The 14,204-nt window shown below is 34.3% G+C and overlaps 1 protein-coding gene and 1 long non-coding RNA gene across 6 annotated transcripts in view; one reads left to right on the plus strand and one right to left on the minus strand.

Annotated features, from left to right (window-relative positions):
• The window catches only part of LOC123384606, a 28,411-nt gene extending 23,456 nt beyond the window's left edge, over positions 1-4,955 (plus strand). Inside the window, exon 3 of the long non-coding RNA XR_006595954.1 lies at positions 4,817-4,955. This is a non-coding gene — a long non-coding RNA (uncharacterized LOC123384606). The remainder of the gene's footprint in view (positions 1-4,816) is intronic.
• Positions 1-14,204, minus strand: part of GEN1 (GEN1 Holliday junction 5' flap endonuclease) — a 32,612-nt gene that overhangs the window by 8,042 nt on the left and 10,366 nt on the right. For all 5 annotated transcript variants that reach the window (XM_023252084.2, XM_045054912.1, XM_045054911.1 and 2 more), the window contains exons 4-11: positions 11,279-11,455; positions 9,785-9,895; positions 6,902-6,975; positions 4,596-4,687; positions 2,541-2,691; positions 2,200-2,236; positions 2,028-2,108; positions 509-639 (exon numbers count right to left, since the gene is read on the minus strand). In XM_023252084.2, the coding sequence (XP_023107852.1) occupies positions 509-639; positions 2,028-2,108; positions 2,200-2,236; positions 2,541-2,691; positions 4,596-4,687; positions 6,902-6,975; positions 9,785-9,895; positions 11,279-11,455 (854 nt within the window). The remainder of the gene's footprint in view (positions 1-508; positions 640-2,027; positions 2,109-2,199; positions 2,237-2,540; positions 2,692-4,595; positions 4,688-6,901; positions 6,976-9,784; positions 9,896-11,278; positions 11,456-14,204) is intronic.

The raw sequence follows: 14,204 nt of genomic DNA on the forward strand, positions 1-14,204 counted from the left end.
TGTCATGAAAGATTTGTGTTATCAGATTGACATTCCTTTGTAGTTTATCTTTTTTCTTTGATACTCCCCCCGCCAAACTTTCAGCTTGAAAATTTTCAAACCTTTAGAAAAGTTGCAAGAATAACACAATGAACACTCACATACCCTTCACTGAGTTTCACCAATTCTTAGTTTTTGTTCCTCATTCACTTTACATTTTTGTTTCCTTTCTGGTCCATTGAAATAGTTCTATGGTTAAGCTTGGCTATATCACTTTATGTTTATTTCTTTTAATAATCTGGTATCACTATTTGTTTGAGTAGAAAAGTGTGTGAAGGCACAAACTTACTATATTAGGTTGACTATAAGCCCTGAATAAGCTTTTAATATTTTCTACTAGACCTTTACTCCAACTTTGTATAATGGAGAGCTATACACCCCGCTATTAAAGATATTAAGAAGATTATTTTAGATCATAAGATAGTCAAATGGAAACACAAAGACTTCTTCATTCAATTCTTTATATTACCGAATCGGCTGTAGTTGATTAGAATTCCTTCTACCAAGCTTTCTTTCTATCATGTCATAGTGGGTCAAAAGCACTAACAATTTCTCACATGCATAGTGACTGGGCCACTCCATTTTTTCAAGAGTAAATCTCTGTAAATATAAAACAAAACAAGATTTTGTTATCTCTTGGAGACAAATAGCACTTTTAAGTGGTATTATTTTTTTCCTATTGAATTAACATTAGTTAAAGCAGGATCAATGAGAATATTCATGGAAAGAATAAGGAGTTTCCTAAGGAGGCAACATTACACAATGATCAAGTGTGAGGGTTGTCAATTTGAACCCTAGTATGATATTTCTGAGATGCTGGGTAAATTACTTAACCTCTTTTAGCCTCAGGATTTCCATCATAAAATATAACCCAGCTCAGAGATTACAAAGATTAAGTGAAGTTACATGTAATGGGTTAAATATCACAGCAAATTTTAATGTTCAATAAATGTTGGCTGCCATTATTACTACTGAGGTTGGTAGGGATAAGCAACAAGTAGTTACAATTTATTGAACCACTCTGTTTCTCTGGTCACTGTATTAGGGGCTATTATAAATAATATCATTTAATCTTTTTTTAAAATGTTTAGTTATTAATTTTGAGAGAAAGAGAGCATGAGTGGGGGAGAAGAGCAGAGCAAGAGAGAATTTTTAAGAAAAAATTTTCAATGTTTATTTATTTTTCAGAGAGAGACAGAGTATGAGCAGGGGAGTAGCAGAGAGAGAAAGGGAGACACAGAATCTGAAGCTTGCTCTAGGCTCTGAGCTGTCAGCACAGAGCCCGATGCAGGGCTTGAACCCATGGACAGGACCATGAGATCATGACCTGAGCTGAAGTCTGACACTTAACCGACTGAGCCACCCAGGCACCCCGAGAGAGAGAGAATCTTAAGCAGGTTCCGTGCTCATCGTGGAGCCTGACGTGGGGCTCAATATCACGACCATGAGATCATGACCTGAGCCAAAATCAAGAGCTGGACACTTAACTGACTGAGCCATCCAGGTGCCCCAATCTCATTTAATCTTCACAGTGACTTCATGAAATAAGCAATATTATTTCTATTTTGAGGATAACACATATCCAGGGTCACAGAGTAAGTGATACACTGTCCAAATTTAAAGTTATGTCACTGATTAAAAATCCCAATGTCCTTTGGTGAACACAGCATAATGTATAAACTTGTCACATTCCTAAGTTGTACACCTGAAACTAATGTAACTTTGTATATCAACTATACTGAAAAAAAAAAAAATTCCATTGACCTTGTAAACTATACCACCTTTTATAACAACATATTCAATCCTCAAATTTTCTGGGTGTTGTCTGCAAAGTATGGTTCCTATGCGGCAAAGGAATGAAAACTAGAAATAAATGCTGAAAAATACATGGGCAGTCAATAGCTGTTTTAAATCTCTTAGACCAAAGTGAGTATCCCTTATCTTCCTAGTATCCCACTACATACTATAAGGTAAGTATTTTCTGATACCTGAAACAATAATAAATCAGGTCTTTGGTACCTGATAACCTTCACCAACTTATCTTTGTTCAGAAGGAATTCTTGAATAACCTAGCAAGAGAAAATAAAATAGGAATTCAGATTTCAAACTTTTTAAAAGAACTTCTGAAATAAAACACACATTTGAGCTATTAGTTATTACCTCATGGAAAGGGAATCCTTCACAACCGCAAGCTTTTCTGAAAATAAATTATATACATGTTGTTAATATAATCAGGCAACTCAGCCTCTAAATTCATCTCATCCAATTTCTGCTCATTTAGTGAAAAATGTTCTTGGATAATATCCTAGTCTTCAAGCTTCTCTTTGAGTAACTATTAAATCACTATCTTCTGAGATAGCCCAATATTTGAACCAAATCAAAAAAAGGATTTTGTGAAATGTTACTAATCTAGACATGGGGGAAGATTATGTGGAAGTAATTTGAGTAGAGGTGTATAAATAGGTAAGGACAGAAAAAATAAGTTAAAAAAAAAACCTTACTTCTTAATGCTGTTCTCTACTGCACTTAGTTGTCTATCGTGCTCTGCACGGTGCCACTCACAAGGACAGCAATATTCATAATCATGTGGTTCACAATATCGATCAGTTTTACACAGTTTGCAGCCATTACGTACATGATCCTTAGGTGAACCTTGATGGAAACACAAAGTATGATTTTCACTGCTTTTTAGATTTACTTTCTACACACATTTTTTTTTTTTTGCCCTTATCCAAATTTTTAAAAATGAATACTGCCTAGCAAAGTGCCTAGCATATAGAAAGGTTCCAATACATTTAGGTTGAACAGAATAATGAACACTACAGTGATTCTTAAGACAAAATAGATCCTGAGCTATTACACTTACATGACACTATTTTTGTTTCTATAAATTACTCTTCTATCTGAAAGCGTTAACTTGTAACCAGAAGTTACACATTTACAATAATTAACAATTAAAACTTTGTGGTTTATTTGGTAGCTATATGCAAGAAAAATGGGATATAATTATTAGCATTAAAAAAGATTACTTAATAGAATAATTCATGAAATGGTTTAATGAGAATATTAAAAGAATGTAACAGTTAATTACCTCTGCTAGTTAATTCAGTTACCTCACAGCTATTTTTATTCATTTATTCATTTATTTTTAAAGATTTTATCTTTTAATTAAAAAAATTTTTTTTAATGTTTATTTTTGAGAGAGACAGAGTGAGAGTGGGGGAGGGGCAAGGAGCTACAGAGGGAGACACAGACACAGAATCTGAAGCAGGCTCCTGGCTCCCAGCTGTCAGAGCAGAGCCTGAGGTGGGGGCTCGAACCCATGAATCTTGAGATCATGACTTGAGCTGAAGTTGGACACTTGACCGACTGAGCCATCTAGTTATTCACAGTTTATTTTTAAGCAATCTCTATACCCACTGTGGGGATCAAACTCACAATCCTGAAATCAAGACTCACATGCTCCACTGACTGAGCCAGCCAGATGCCCCCCTCTACAGCTATTTTTAAACTGCTTGGAACATGAATATACTATGAATGTGGCACAGGTGTGGGGCCCTAGCTCCCTTAGAACGAAAGCATGACCACCTTTAACATTGGTTTGAGAATATAGAAGAGCACATATAATTGATAGAAACTAAAATTGTCATTTTATAAAGTATCAAAAAACTACAGAATGGAATTTTATAAAACCTTTATTTCTTCTATGATTTTGTCTCTAATTTAACAATGTTTCTGAACATACATTAAGACAAATAGATAAAGAATTTCTTTTAAAAGATGAGCTAATAAGATCTCCTAGTCTCTCCTGGGAGTGAAAGGTGTTTCTGATCCAGTATACAGTAATGACATCTTTTTTATTTATTTATTTTTTAAACAAGACTAATGAAGAGGAACCAAGGTATTTTCAATAACAATGAACATGTATTAGAAATTAGTGTTAAGTCACTATCTTCATGCAATAAAAACAAATGCTTTCAGTTCGATTTTCCCCTAAGACTTAGCAGGATATATTTTTTTGTTTAAATGGATTTCTACATTCAAAACATAATTTTAACATCTAAGTAATTTGGTATCATAGTTTAAAACTTCACTTACCCTGTATTTATCACTTACATCACATTATTTCAATCAATTAACAATTATTGAGTGCCTACTATGTATATGTGACACAACTCCTGACACCAAGAATTTTCAATCTACTGAAGAAGACAGGTATGTATGTAGGCATGTAAGAAGTATTATAAGATCAGGATGAGGTGCCTGGGTGGTTCAGTTGGTTAAGCCTCCGACTTCGACTCAGGTCATGATCTTAAGGTTCGTGAGCTTGAGCCCCACAATGGACTCTTTGCTGTAGCAGAGAGCCCCCACTGGATCCTCTCTCCCCATCTCTCTCTGCCCCTCCCCAAATGGCACATGTGAGTGTGTGCATGTGTGTGTGTGTGCGTGGGAACGCTCTCTCAAAATGAAGTAAAAATTAAAAACAAGAAAACCAGAACAGGATGTGGGTATCAGACACTTATATTCTAGAGATATCACCCCCTATGTCTGCTTACCTGGATGGGAACACACAGAACAATGGGCCAGTTTTTTAATAACTACTGGCTGTGGATCAGAGAAAGAAGGTTTTTCATTCCACTGAGTAAATCTGTAAAGGAAAATGATTTTAAAAGGAAAACAAAACAAAACAAAACAAAAACAAGGTCACCAAAATGCCATGCTCTCAAAGGTCAGGCTATTCTGTTCCCTTACCACCTGTCTCATTTTCCCTTTGCAGGAGATGAAGTTGCTGGCCCAGCCTCTGAAAACTCTCAGTCTATGTACCTCAATTTAAAAATGTGGTTCCAAAGACAACAGAATTGCAACAGGGGGAAGACAGAACCAGACAGTCACAGAGGAAAAGAGAAGGAGGACACAGGATGGGGAAGAGAGGGAGGAGGCAGGAGAGAGAGGAAGGGTGAGGGAAGAGAGAAAAAGAGTATGTGTATATGTGTTCACGTGTATACTCTTGTATTCATTTTTTTTTTTTTTTTAAAGAATCCTAAGTTAGGCAGCAATATGTAGAGAGAATGAGATGTATATACCTGTTTGATCTCTCTTCTGTGTGCCACAGTATAAAACAAATAGAATCATGTACATGAACATTACCCTGTATCAGGAATTGGGAGCAGGGTAAAGGATAAAACTAAATAGAACATCAAACTTCTGGGTAAAAATTGTTTAAAAAATCTAGACCATTTGAAATTATCATTTTCTTAATCTCTTATGCAAGCAGCAAAAACATTACCTGTTAAATGAGTGATTTTAAAGAAAATGCTTTCTGCTAAAATGTCAACTGAATAAAAAGTTAATTTTATTTTTGGCCAAAATTCTAGGTAACATAAAACCACCAAGGGGATAGTTAAGTATTCATCATAAAACATAAGTGCTCTGAATTATATTCCTCTGCTTATAGAAGTTAAAGTTGGAATAAAAAGCTGAATTATCTCTTTAGTACCGTGTGCAGGATCTGAGACTAGGAGTTATTAATTGGCTTTTGGAATTTCTGATTCATTTATTACAAAGACCAAGTATAAGCTTGCTAAAAATTAGCATTAATAGATGCTGGATAAATACACAGAAACTTCAAATGTGGAAGAAAAAAAAAAACCTAGGGGGAAAGTCAGTCTAAATTAATCAGTTAGAATGGCACATAATGATAATGTAATTTTATGTAATGTAATAAAATGTAATTTTATTCTCTTCAAGTGTTCAAACATTTCATAAAATGTTGCCAAAAATACATACTTGCTGAAACTATTACAATAAGAATGATCTGTAGTTAGTCAAGTGCCATACCTTCTTGCTTTTTATTCTTTATATTATTCTTCACATTCCCAAATGATTCCAGGCCAAAGTATATCTTTTTTTTCCTGCTTTGGCATCATATTCACTGATACCAGTAATGGATATATTGAAGTCTTAGATCTATCAGTAGCTTTACAGCTTTCTAAGGAGCACAACAATTTCAAGTTTTTTTAATGGCCATTCCTTCTTGATTTCTACAATTTAATGTTTCCTTTCATGCACTCACCATCTCAAACCTACTGGAGGCCAAGACTGCTTTAAGTCTCCTAGTATCCCAGTTCCTTCTTATTCATTTGACACTTTATCATTAATATTAATTTAAAAATAAATATTAAATAATTAATATTAACATAGACTGTTGCTTTCATTAAGTAAACATAATTCACATGGTTTCAAAACTAAATAGCACAGTTGGTAAACTTCCATATATTCTGTACCTTAATTGTCTTGAATCCTCAAATTGTATAGACTAAATCAATTAGAATTTATAGATTACTAAATATGTGGCTATAGAAGAAAGGGCACTCAAGGAAAAATTTTGACCAAGTGTTACTTATTAAATATTTGCAATATGTCAGGCATTTCACTTATAGAGTATATGATATCGAAATATTTTATATAGAAAATAATTTTAAATAAAAATTATTTTACAGTTATGTTTACCTTTACTTGGTGGCAAAATAGTCTAAAATAGCCTGTGGTAAAAGCCCGAGGTTATAAATAAACACATTTGGCATCTTACTACTTGTGTTTGTAGTGACCTAATAATGAAAAAAATACAATATGGCTTAGGACACATACTTTCATCCTTTCTTTAAAAAAACCTCACAGTAAATAAAAATCAGTGATTTTGTTTATTTATTATTACTATTTTTTAAATCTGTGATTTTAAATGAAAATATAGAGGAGCTTAAAAATACAAAACTCTGTCTCAGAAAGCATAATACTTTTTGAAATATTTACTATTCAGTTTAAAAAGAATAAATGTCTAATGTCACAAGAAAGTTTTAGTTACCTTTGAAGTAAACTTTGCCCTTTCAAAATCTGTATAAGTTTTAATGCTTGCTCTTTTCCAACTCCAGGGACTCCCTTTCAGAAAGTGGAAAAGAAATGCCAATGTTAATCACAGGGGAATGGAGAAATAAAGTATGGCATATCCTGTAGTCTGAGATAGTGCAGCTGACAGAATAAGGTAACTAGGTCACGATAGGAAAAGATGTGCAAGGTACACTACCATGTGTAAAACAAAGATTGCAGAATAGCTCACCCTGTGATCTAAATTTTTAAGTAAAATAACTACTACATCATCCATTAATCTATGCAAACAACAAAGTCACAGGGATAGATACTTAACTGCTGACAGCACTTATTTTAAGGGAGGGAGGAAAAGAATTTTAGAAGGCTTTTACTTTTTATGTTAATTACTTTACTTTGATAATCTTTTAATTTGATCTACTTCAAGTTATATTTGTAATCAGAAAAAGCATGTTCATTTACTCTGATGAACATTTAATATTTAAAAACTCGGGTATCAAAAGAGAACAATGTTCTTCCAAGTTAACTCTTGAAATGAAAACTTAAGAAAAATGAAAACAAGTGTTAACTGTCCAACACACAATAAAATGTCAATAAATGTATATCTGCAGGACAATTTCTTGTTTGAGTCGTCCAGTTCCTAGAGAAGTTTATGCATGTATCCTCATAAGCAGGGCTGCCATTTAGCAATGTGCACTGGGACAGACATACCAGTGTTAAGAATACTTCCTAATCAGTTAATAAATATTCATTGCACAAGCATCCTAAGTGCCTGCTGGCAAAGGGGTCTCCCCTCCAGTCTGAATCTCCTTCCCAACCCACTTACAGTCAGGATCAGCTACTAAAAGGGTCACACCTGGCATAAGAGTGGTTCCCAGAAGTCTGTTTCATGGCTACAGCCTATATCTTTGCATACAGGTTGCTACAGATTTTGTATACCACCCTTCTTATATTAGCATTTAGCTACATCTTAAGCTTTTTGAAGGTAAATCATGTTAGTCCATAAGTCTTACAAATCTTTAAGTAGAACAATATAAATGGATAGTGGTTTCGTTACAAAGGATAGAAAATGTCAAAATAGCTAAGGTTAATGCATAATGTAACACCACTATAGCTAAAATTGGTTTCTGTGAGTTTAATTTTGCGAATTTTTTCTTACTTTCAACATTCAGCTGTTTCTAGACTTTAATTATTATATAATGACATACGGGAAATAAAAATCTTCTATTTCAGAATGAGAACTATAATGAAATAAGTATTTTTGTGTTATTTAAAAGTTTCCCTCCTCCTCCTTCCTTTAGTTACTACTTAAAAGAGTGATTTCTCTAAGTCAGTCAGAGACAGATATGATATGTTTTCACTCATATGCGGATCTTGAGAAACTTAACAGAAGACCATCGGGGAAGGGAAGGGGCAAAAAATACTTACAAACACAGAGGGAGGGGGGCAAACCATAAGAGACTCTTAAATACAGAACAAACTGAGGGTTGATGGGGGGTGGGGGAGAGGGGAAAGTGGGTGATGGGCACTGAGGAGGGCACTTGTTGGGATGAGCACTGTGTGTTGTATGTAAGCCAATTTGACAATACATTATATTAAAAATAAATTTAAAAATAGTGATTTCTCTGATCACTGAGGACATAAGTTAGAAATGGTTAATAATTTTAGTATCCTATTTTTTCCCTCTCCCCTAAGCTCTGATAGAAATATATATATATTCTATATATATATAATATATATATATTCTATATATATAATATATAGAATATATATAGAATATATAGAATATATATGGAATACATATAATATATATATTCTATATATTCTATATATAGAATATATATATATATATAATATAATATATGTATATAATATATATGTCATTCTTCTTTAGACTTCTCTTGGGGATTGGGGTGCCTGGGTGGCTCAGCTGGTTAAGCATCTGACTGCAGCTCAGGTCATGACCTCGCGGCTCGTGAGTTCGTGCCCTGCATCGGGCTCTGTGCTGACAGCTCAGAGCCTGGAGCCTGCTTTGGATTCTGTGTCTCCCTCTCTTTCTCTGCCCCTCCCCTGCTTGCATTCTGCCTCTCTCTCAAAAATAAACAAACATTAAAAAATAAATAAAATTATAGACTTCTCTTGGGGATGGAATATGCAGTCTAACAAGGGATTCAGTAAGAATACAGAAATGATCAGTAAGGACATGATGACAGGACTACATACTAAGAACTACAAGACAAATCATTCAATATTTTTAAATATACTTAAGAATGGGGTTATCCTTGTAATGCTTAATTTATCACTCACCTATTAGTATACCTATTTGTTTATTGTGCATCTTAAATAAAATGTTTTCATGAATAAAACTCAGTGCAATGCTAAGAAGCAAGGAAGGATGAATGGCTTACCCCAATCATTATATCGCCTAGCAACAGTAATAACATTGAGCATGCGCAGTTGGAAAGCTGGAAGGAAGACTGAAAACCACAAAACGGACAAAACAGTGATAGAAACTAATATTGGTATGATATGAGGAAAGAGTGATTCCTATACATTTTTAAAACGGTGGTAAAACTTGAATGTGAATCTCAGTCTAGAGTAAGTCTTAAAGTCTTGATCTTCAAGCTGTGGGACTAGTTACCATTCCATTCTCATTTGTAACATTCAGTGTCACAAGGAACCAGCTTTTTAATGCCACTTGAAATGCTGGTTCTTTTAGTTACTGAGTTGTTTATTATGCCTAAAATTATACTCTGTTAGGTTATTAATCATATAGCCATATTATTTTCATATTTATGCAGCATGTAAGACATCAAAAAAGATACACTGTGACCAGTAAGTAAATACGACAATCTAAGTGTACCTTGGGGAGATAATCACAGCCAAGTAGTATCGCCAGTCCGACCAGAGCCTCTCTATCCAAACCTAGTTTACTCTTGATAGATGGCATTGTGTAACAATCAACATGTGGATCCTGGAAGAAAGTACAGATTTAGTTTCATCTTCAAAAAGTAAACATTTATACATTAAGCATTACAAAAACTAATTGGTCAGAGTTGTCTCTAAATGCTTAATTATTCCTTAAAGTTAAGTGGGAAAAATTGTGCTGATCACCAGGATCTTCAGACTCCAACACTTCAATATCCGGAAATAAAGTCATAGTTTCAAAAATGGCTTAAAAAATAAACTATTATAGTCAAAATGTTCCTCTTTATTATTTTTGATGTTTTACAAAATATTTTCAATTTACAAAATTACACACTGTAAAGTGTATATTATAAAAAGTAAACATTCTCAGTAAGTGCATCATCTAAAATTAACTATTATTGGGGCCCCTGGATTCAGTCAGTTAAGCATCTGACTTTGGCTCAGGGCATGATCTCACAGTTCGTGAGTTCAAGCCCCGTGTCTGGCTCTGTGCTGACAGTGAGGAACCTGGAGCACGGAGCCCACTTCAAGTTCTGTGTCTCCCTCTCTCTCTGCCCTTCCCTGCTCACACTTTGTCTCTCTCTGTCTCAAAAATAAATAAACACTTAAAAAATTAACTATTAATAGTGTAGCGCATGTTCTTTCAAAAAACACTTTGACGCATAAATACAAATATTTATTATTAGCTATATTTTTAAGCAAAAATAGAATTATATGGAAGTGCTACTTTGTAACATGTTTTTGCTTGCTAATATATCTTTAATATCAGCAATACGTATCTTTTTAATGACTGCTTGTTATTACATTATAATGGACTCTGAGGCAATGTTTCTCAGTGAGCACACAATGAACATTTTCAGAGAGGTAACAGAATTGTCTGGCAAGAGGTTTTTAGCTTTCCGGGCTCCAATCTACCAAATGTCTGTTGTCTTGGCCAACTTTGAAAAGTTACAACCAAAATTTCCCCTGACCTCTCTGAGAACCATGGCATTCAACCATTCCCTAGAAATGGGCATTTGGGTTGTCTGCCACATTTTTGTAATTACTAATAATGTTGCAATTAACATCCTCATACATCTCTTCTTGCATATTTGGAGGTGTTGTTGAAGATAAATTACTAAAAATAGAAATCTGGGGTCAAAGCAAAACATTTCATATGCATTTTTATAATATATTATCAAAACATTTAGAATTAAACCATGTGAAACAAATCAAGCCCTTAAGAGAGAAATGCACATTTCAAAGAAAATGAATTATGGGTCAATGATATTTGTAACAACAGTAAACATTTATTTCATTTAGCAATTGCTGTGTGCCAGGTATTGTGGTAATCATTTTACACATATTGTTTCATTTCATCATTTAATAATCCCTTTTAAAAAGGTACTTTGTGAAACAAATGCTGACAGAGAGAAAGAAACAAAGGTACCTTGGTATTCATAGAGAAATTCCTATAAACAGTCTGGGCTCCATACAGGAAAGCATCCCCATCATTGGTGAGGCAGCCGTCCACATAACCACTGGCATTAAGATAAGCACACATGGCTTCAGCTTCCCCAGCAGCTTGGACCCAGGGAATTCCTAAGCATTCCAGCATATCAAGGCACTGGAAAGAAAACGTAGGAGCAAGATATCTAAGACCATTTTTATTGCTCTTTCTTTCAGTGTTTAACTGATTTCTATATGACAAATATTAACTATTTAAGTGTTTTACAAATTCTGATATTTAAGAAATAACTAGAAATTTGAATACTGAATACTTTATGGCATTACAGAATGATTGCTTAACTTTAGGTGTGACGATAAGAAATGTACTGTGGTTATGTTTTTGTTTATTTTTATGAGCCCTTATCTTTTAGACAAAGATAATGAAATATTGAGACTGAAGCAATATTGTGTCTGGGATTTCCTCCAGAACGACATGGGAGAAAGGACTGAGTGGGGACATAGGTGAAACAAGAGTTGATAATTGTTTAAGATTGATGATAATCGTTTAATTACTTTTGTGTTGATTTAAAATTTTCTATAATGAAAACTTAAAAAATTTTAACGTCCATTAAAAAGTAATCCATATTCAGGATGCCTGGGTGGCTCAGTCAGTTAAGTGTCTGACTCCTGATTTTGGCTCAGGTCTTGATCTCATGGTACTCACAGTTCGTGAGTTCGAGCCCCACATTGGGTTCTGTGCTGACAGTGCAGAGCCTGCTTGGGATTTTCTCTTTCCCTCTCTCCCTGCCTCTCCCCCATTTGTGCTGTCTCTCTCTCTTGAAATAAATAAACTTTAAAAAAGCACTCCACATTCAATTAAAAATTAATTTAAAAATATTCAATTTGCATTTTGGTCAATGTTATCTCAAGATTAAAGAGAAACATCTTCTAAATGATTAATAGTTAATCACAGTAAGATTTAATATCTGCAAAATAACAAAAATTCTTCTCCCATGATGGGAGCTCTTCCCATGAGCTCTTCCAAAGAAGATACTATTATCCAATTTTACTTGAGACCTTAAGGTTCTTTTTTCTTCCTCTATCATGTCTGTACAATGAAACTCTCATGTTGTGGGAAACCAAGTAGGAGCCAGTTGTTGATTTGCTCCTAGAAGTCAATCGTCTGTGCAAGCGATTTCTTTCTATCAATTTGCTGACTCATGAACAATCCTCTGTGAGTTTTCCTTGCATTATGAGTTGAATCTGGATGAACAGCTTGTAATTTAGCCTTATAGCCTACTGCATTGTTTCTTGTCATTTTCACATTCCACATTGAGAAATACTGGGTATGGTGAGGAAAAATGCCTTTTTACCGGTAGTTTTAGAGACTGATAAAGTAAATATCATCTATTGCTTTAACTGATTGCTTGCATGCTACATTACACAATACAAACCTCTGTTAGATGTTGCCCAAGGTGGACAAGGTTCAAAAAGACAAAGTACTGTGTTAGAAAAAAAGAGTACTTTCCAGGACTCTGGCTGGGTGACTTTAGGGAGATAGTTTTATTACAGGGGTTGCTTCTGCCTTCCTTTAAATAAGAATTACCTTTTCATAATAAATAAAAGAATTTGGAAGTTATTTCCGATTCCTGCATTGTCATTCCAATTCTTCAAAAACCAGCACAGAATTTGGAAGGCTGGTTGTAAATTTTGCTACCCTAAGTGTCTGTCACGTGGGGTGGTATTGGAGGAAGACTAATTTGTGTTTTCATGCTTATACCTAAAAGACTGCAGTGGGTTAGCAGGAAGTAGGGCCTAGAAACAGGGTACAGAAATATAAAAATGAAAGTTTTATTCATTCAGGCAATACTGAACACTCACACAAAATGCTTAAGGACATCACAATTACTGCAATAAAGAAACAGAAATGGAACAATTTTCTCAAGAAGAGATGGACATCTTTTTGTTTTATACTGGGTATTAATGCCCTGAGTATACAGACCATGGATATTTCTAGGAACAGACTATACAAGAAATAATTAGAATCCAGTACAGATATTTTCTTCAACTACTGATAGTCATTAAGGTGGAAAAAGTCACCAACTGAAAACTAGTTTTTAAAATCTTATGTGAATAGAAAATAAAATTTCAAGAAAAAATGATTAATTTATACAATATTGTTTAAAAGAAATGAACTTTTTAACCATAATTAAAAAGAAAACAGGGATATGAATTAAAAGCAAATACAATAAAAAGTTTATACCCTTAACATAAAGAAAACAAAAGAGAAAAATTTCTTGATCTTGGGGTTGTGAGTTTGAGCCCTGCATTGGGTATATAGATTACTTAAAAATAAAATCTGGGGGACCTAGACGGCTCAGTCGGTTGAGCAACCAACTTTGGCTCAGGTCATCATCTCATGGTTCACGATTTCGAGCCCTATGTTGGGCTTGGGCTTGGGCTCGGGCTCACAGCTCACTGCTGTCCCAATCCCACTTGGGATTCTCTGTCTCCCTCTCTCTGCCCCTCCCCATCTTGCACTCTCTCAAAAATAAATGAACATTTAAAATTAAAAAAAAAAATCTTAAAAAAAAAGACCAATATATATTAAATATATATTATATGTACTCCTACATATTACATAAACAAATATCTTTTGTTTTTATATACTAAATAATACAAAGATAAACCTCCTACCACCTGATATTCTTTGGGTGTACTGAAACTGCTTATCTCATATCTGTGCTGATGGAAAGTGACTGGCGAGAGCTATAAAATCATTCCTAAACTTTGGTCTGTCTGTCTGTCTATCTATCTATCTATCTATCTATCTATCCATCCATCCATCCATCCATCCATCCATCCATCCATCCCACTTTGGGTAATTATGTTAAAATCCCAAATCACAAATAAAAGCTATGTACACA

Source organism: Felis catus, chromosome A3 (genome assembly GCF_018350175.1).
Source record: "Felis catus isolate Fca126 chromosome A3, F.catus_Fca126_mat1.0, whole genome shotgun sequence".
NCBI classification, from domain to species: domain Eukaryota; kingdom Metazoa; phylum Chordata; class Mammalia; order Carnivora; family Felidae; genus Felis; species Felis catus.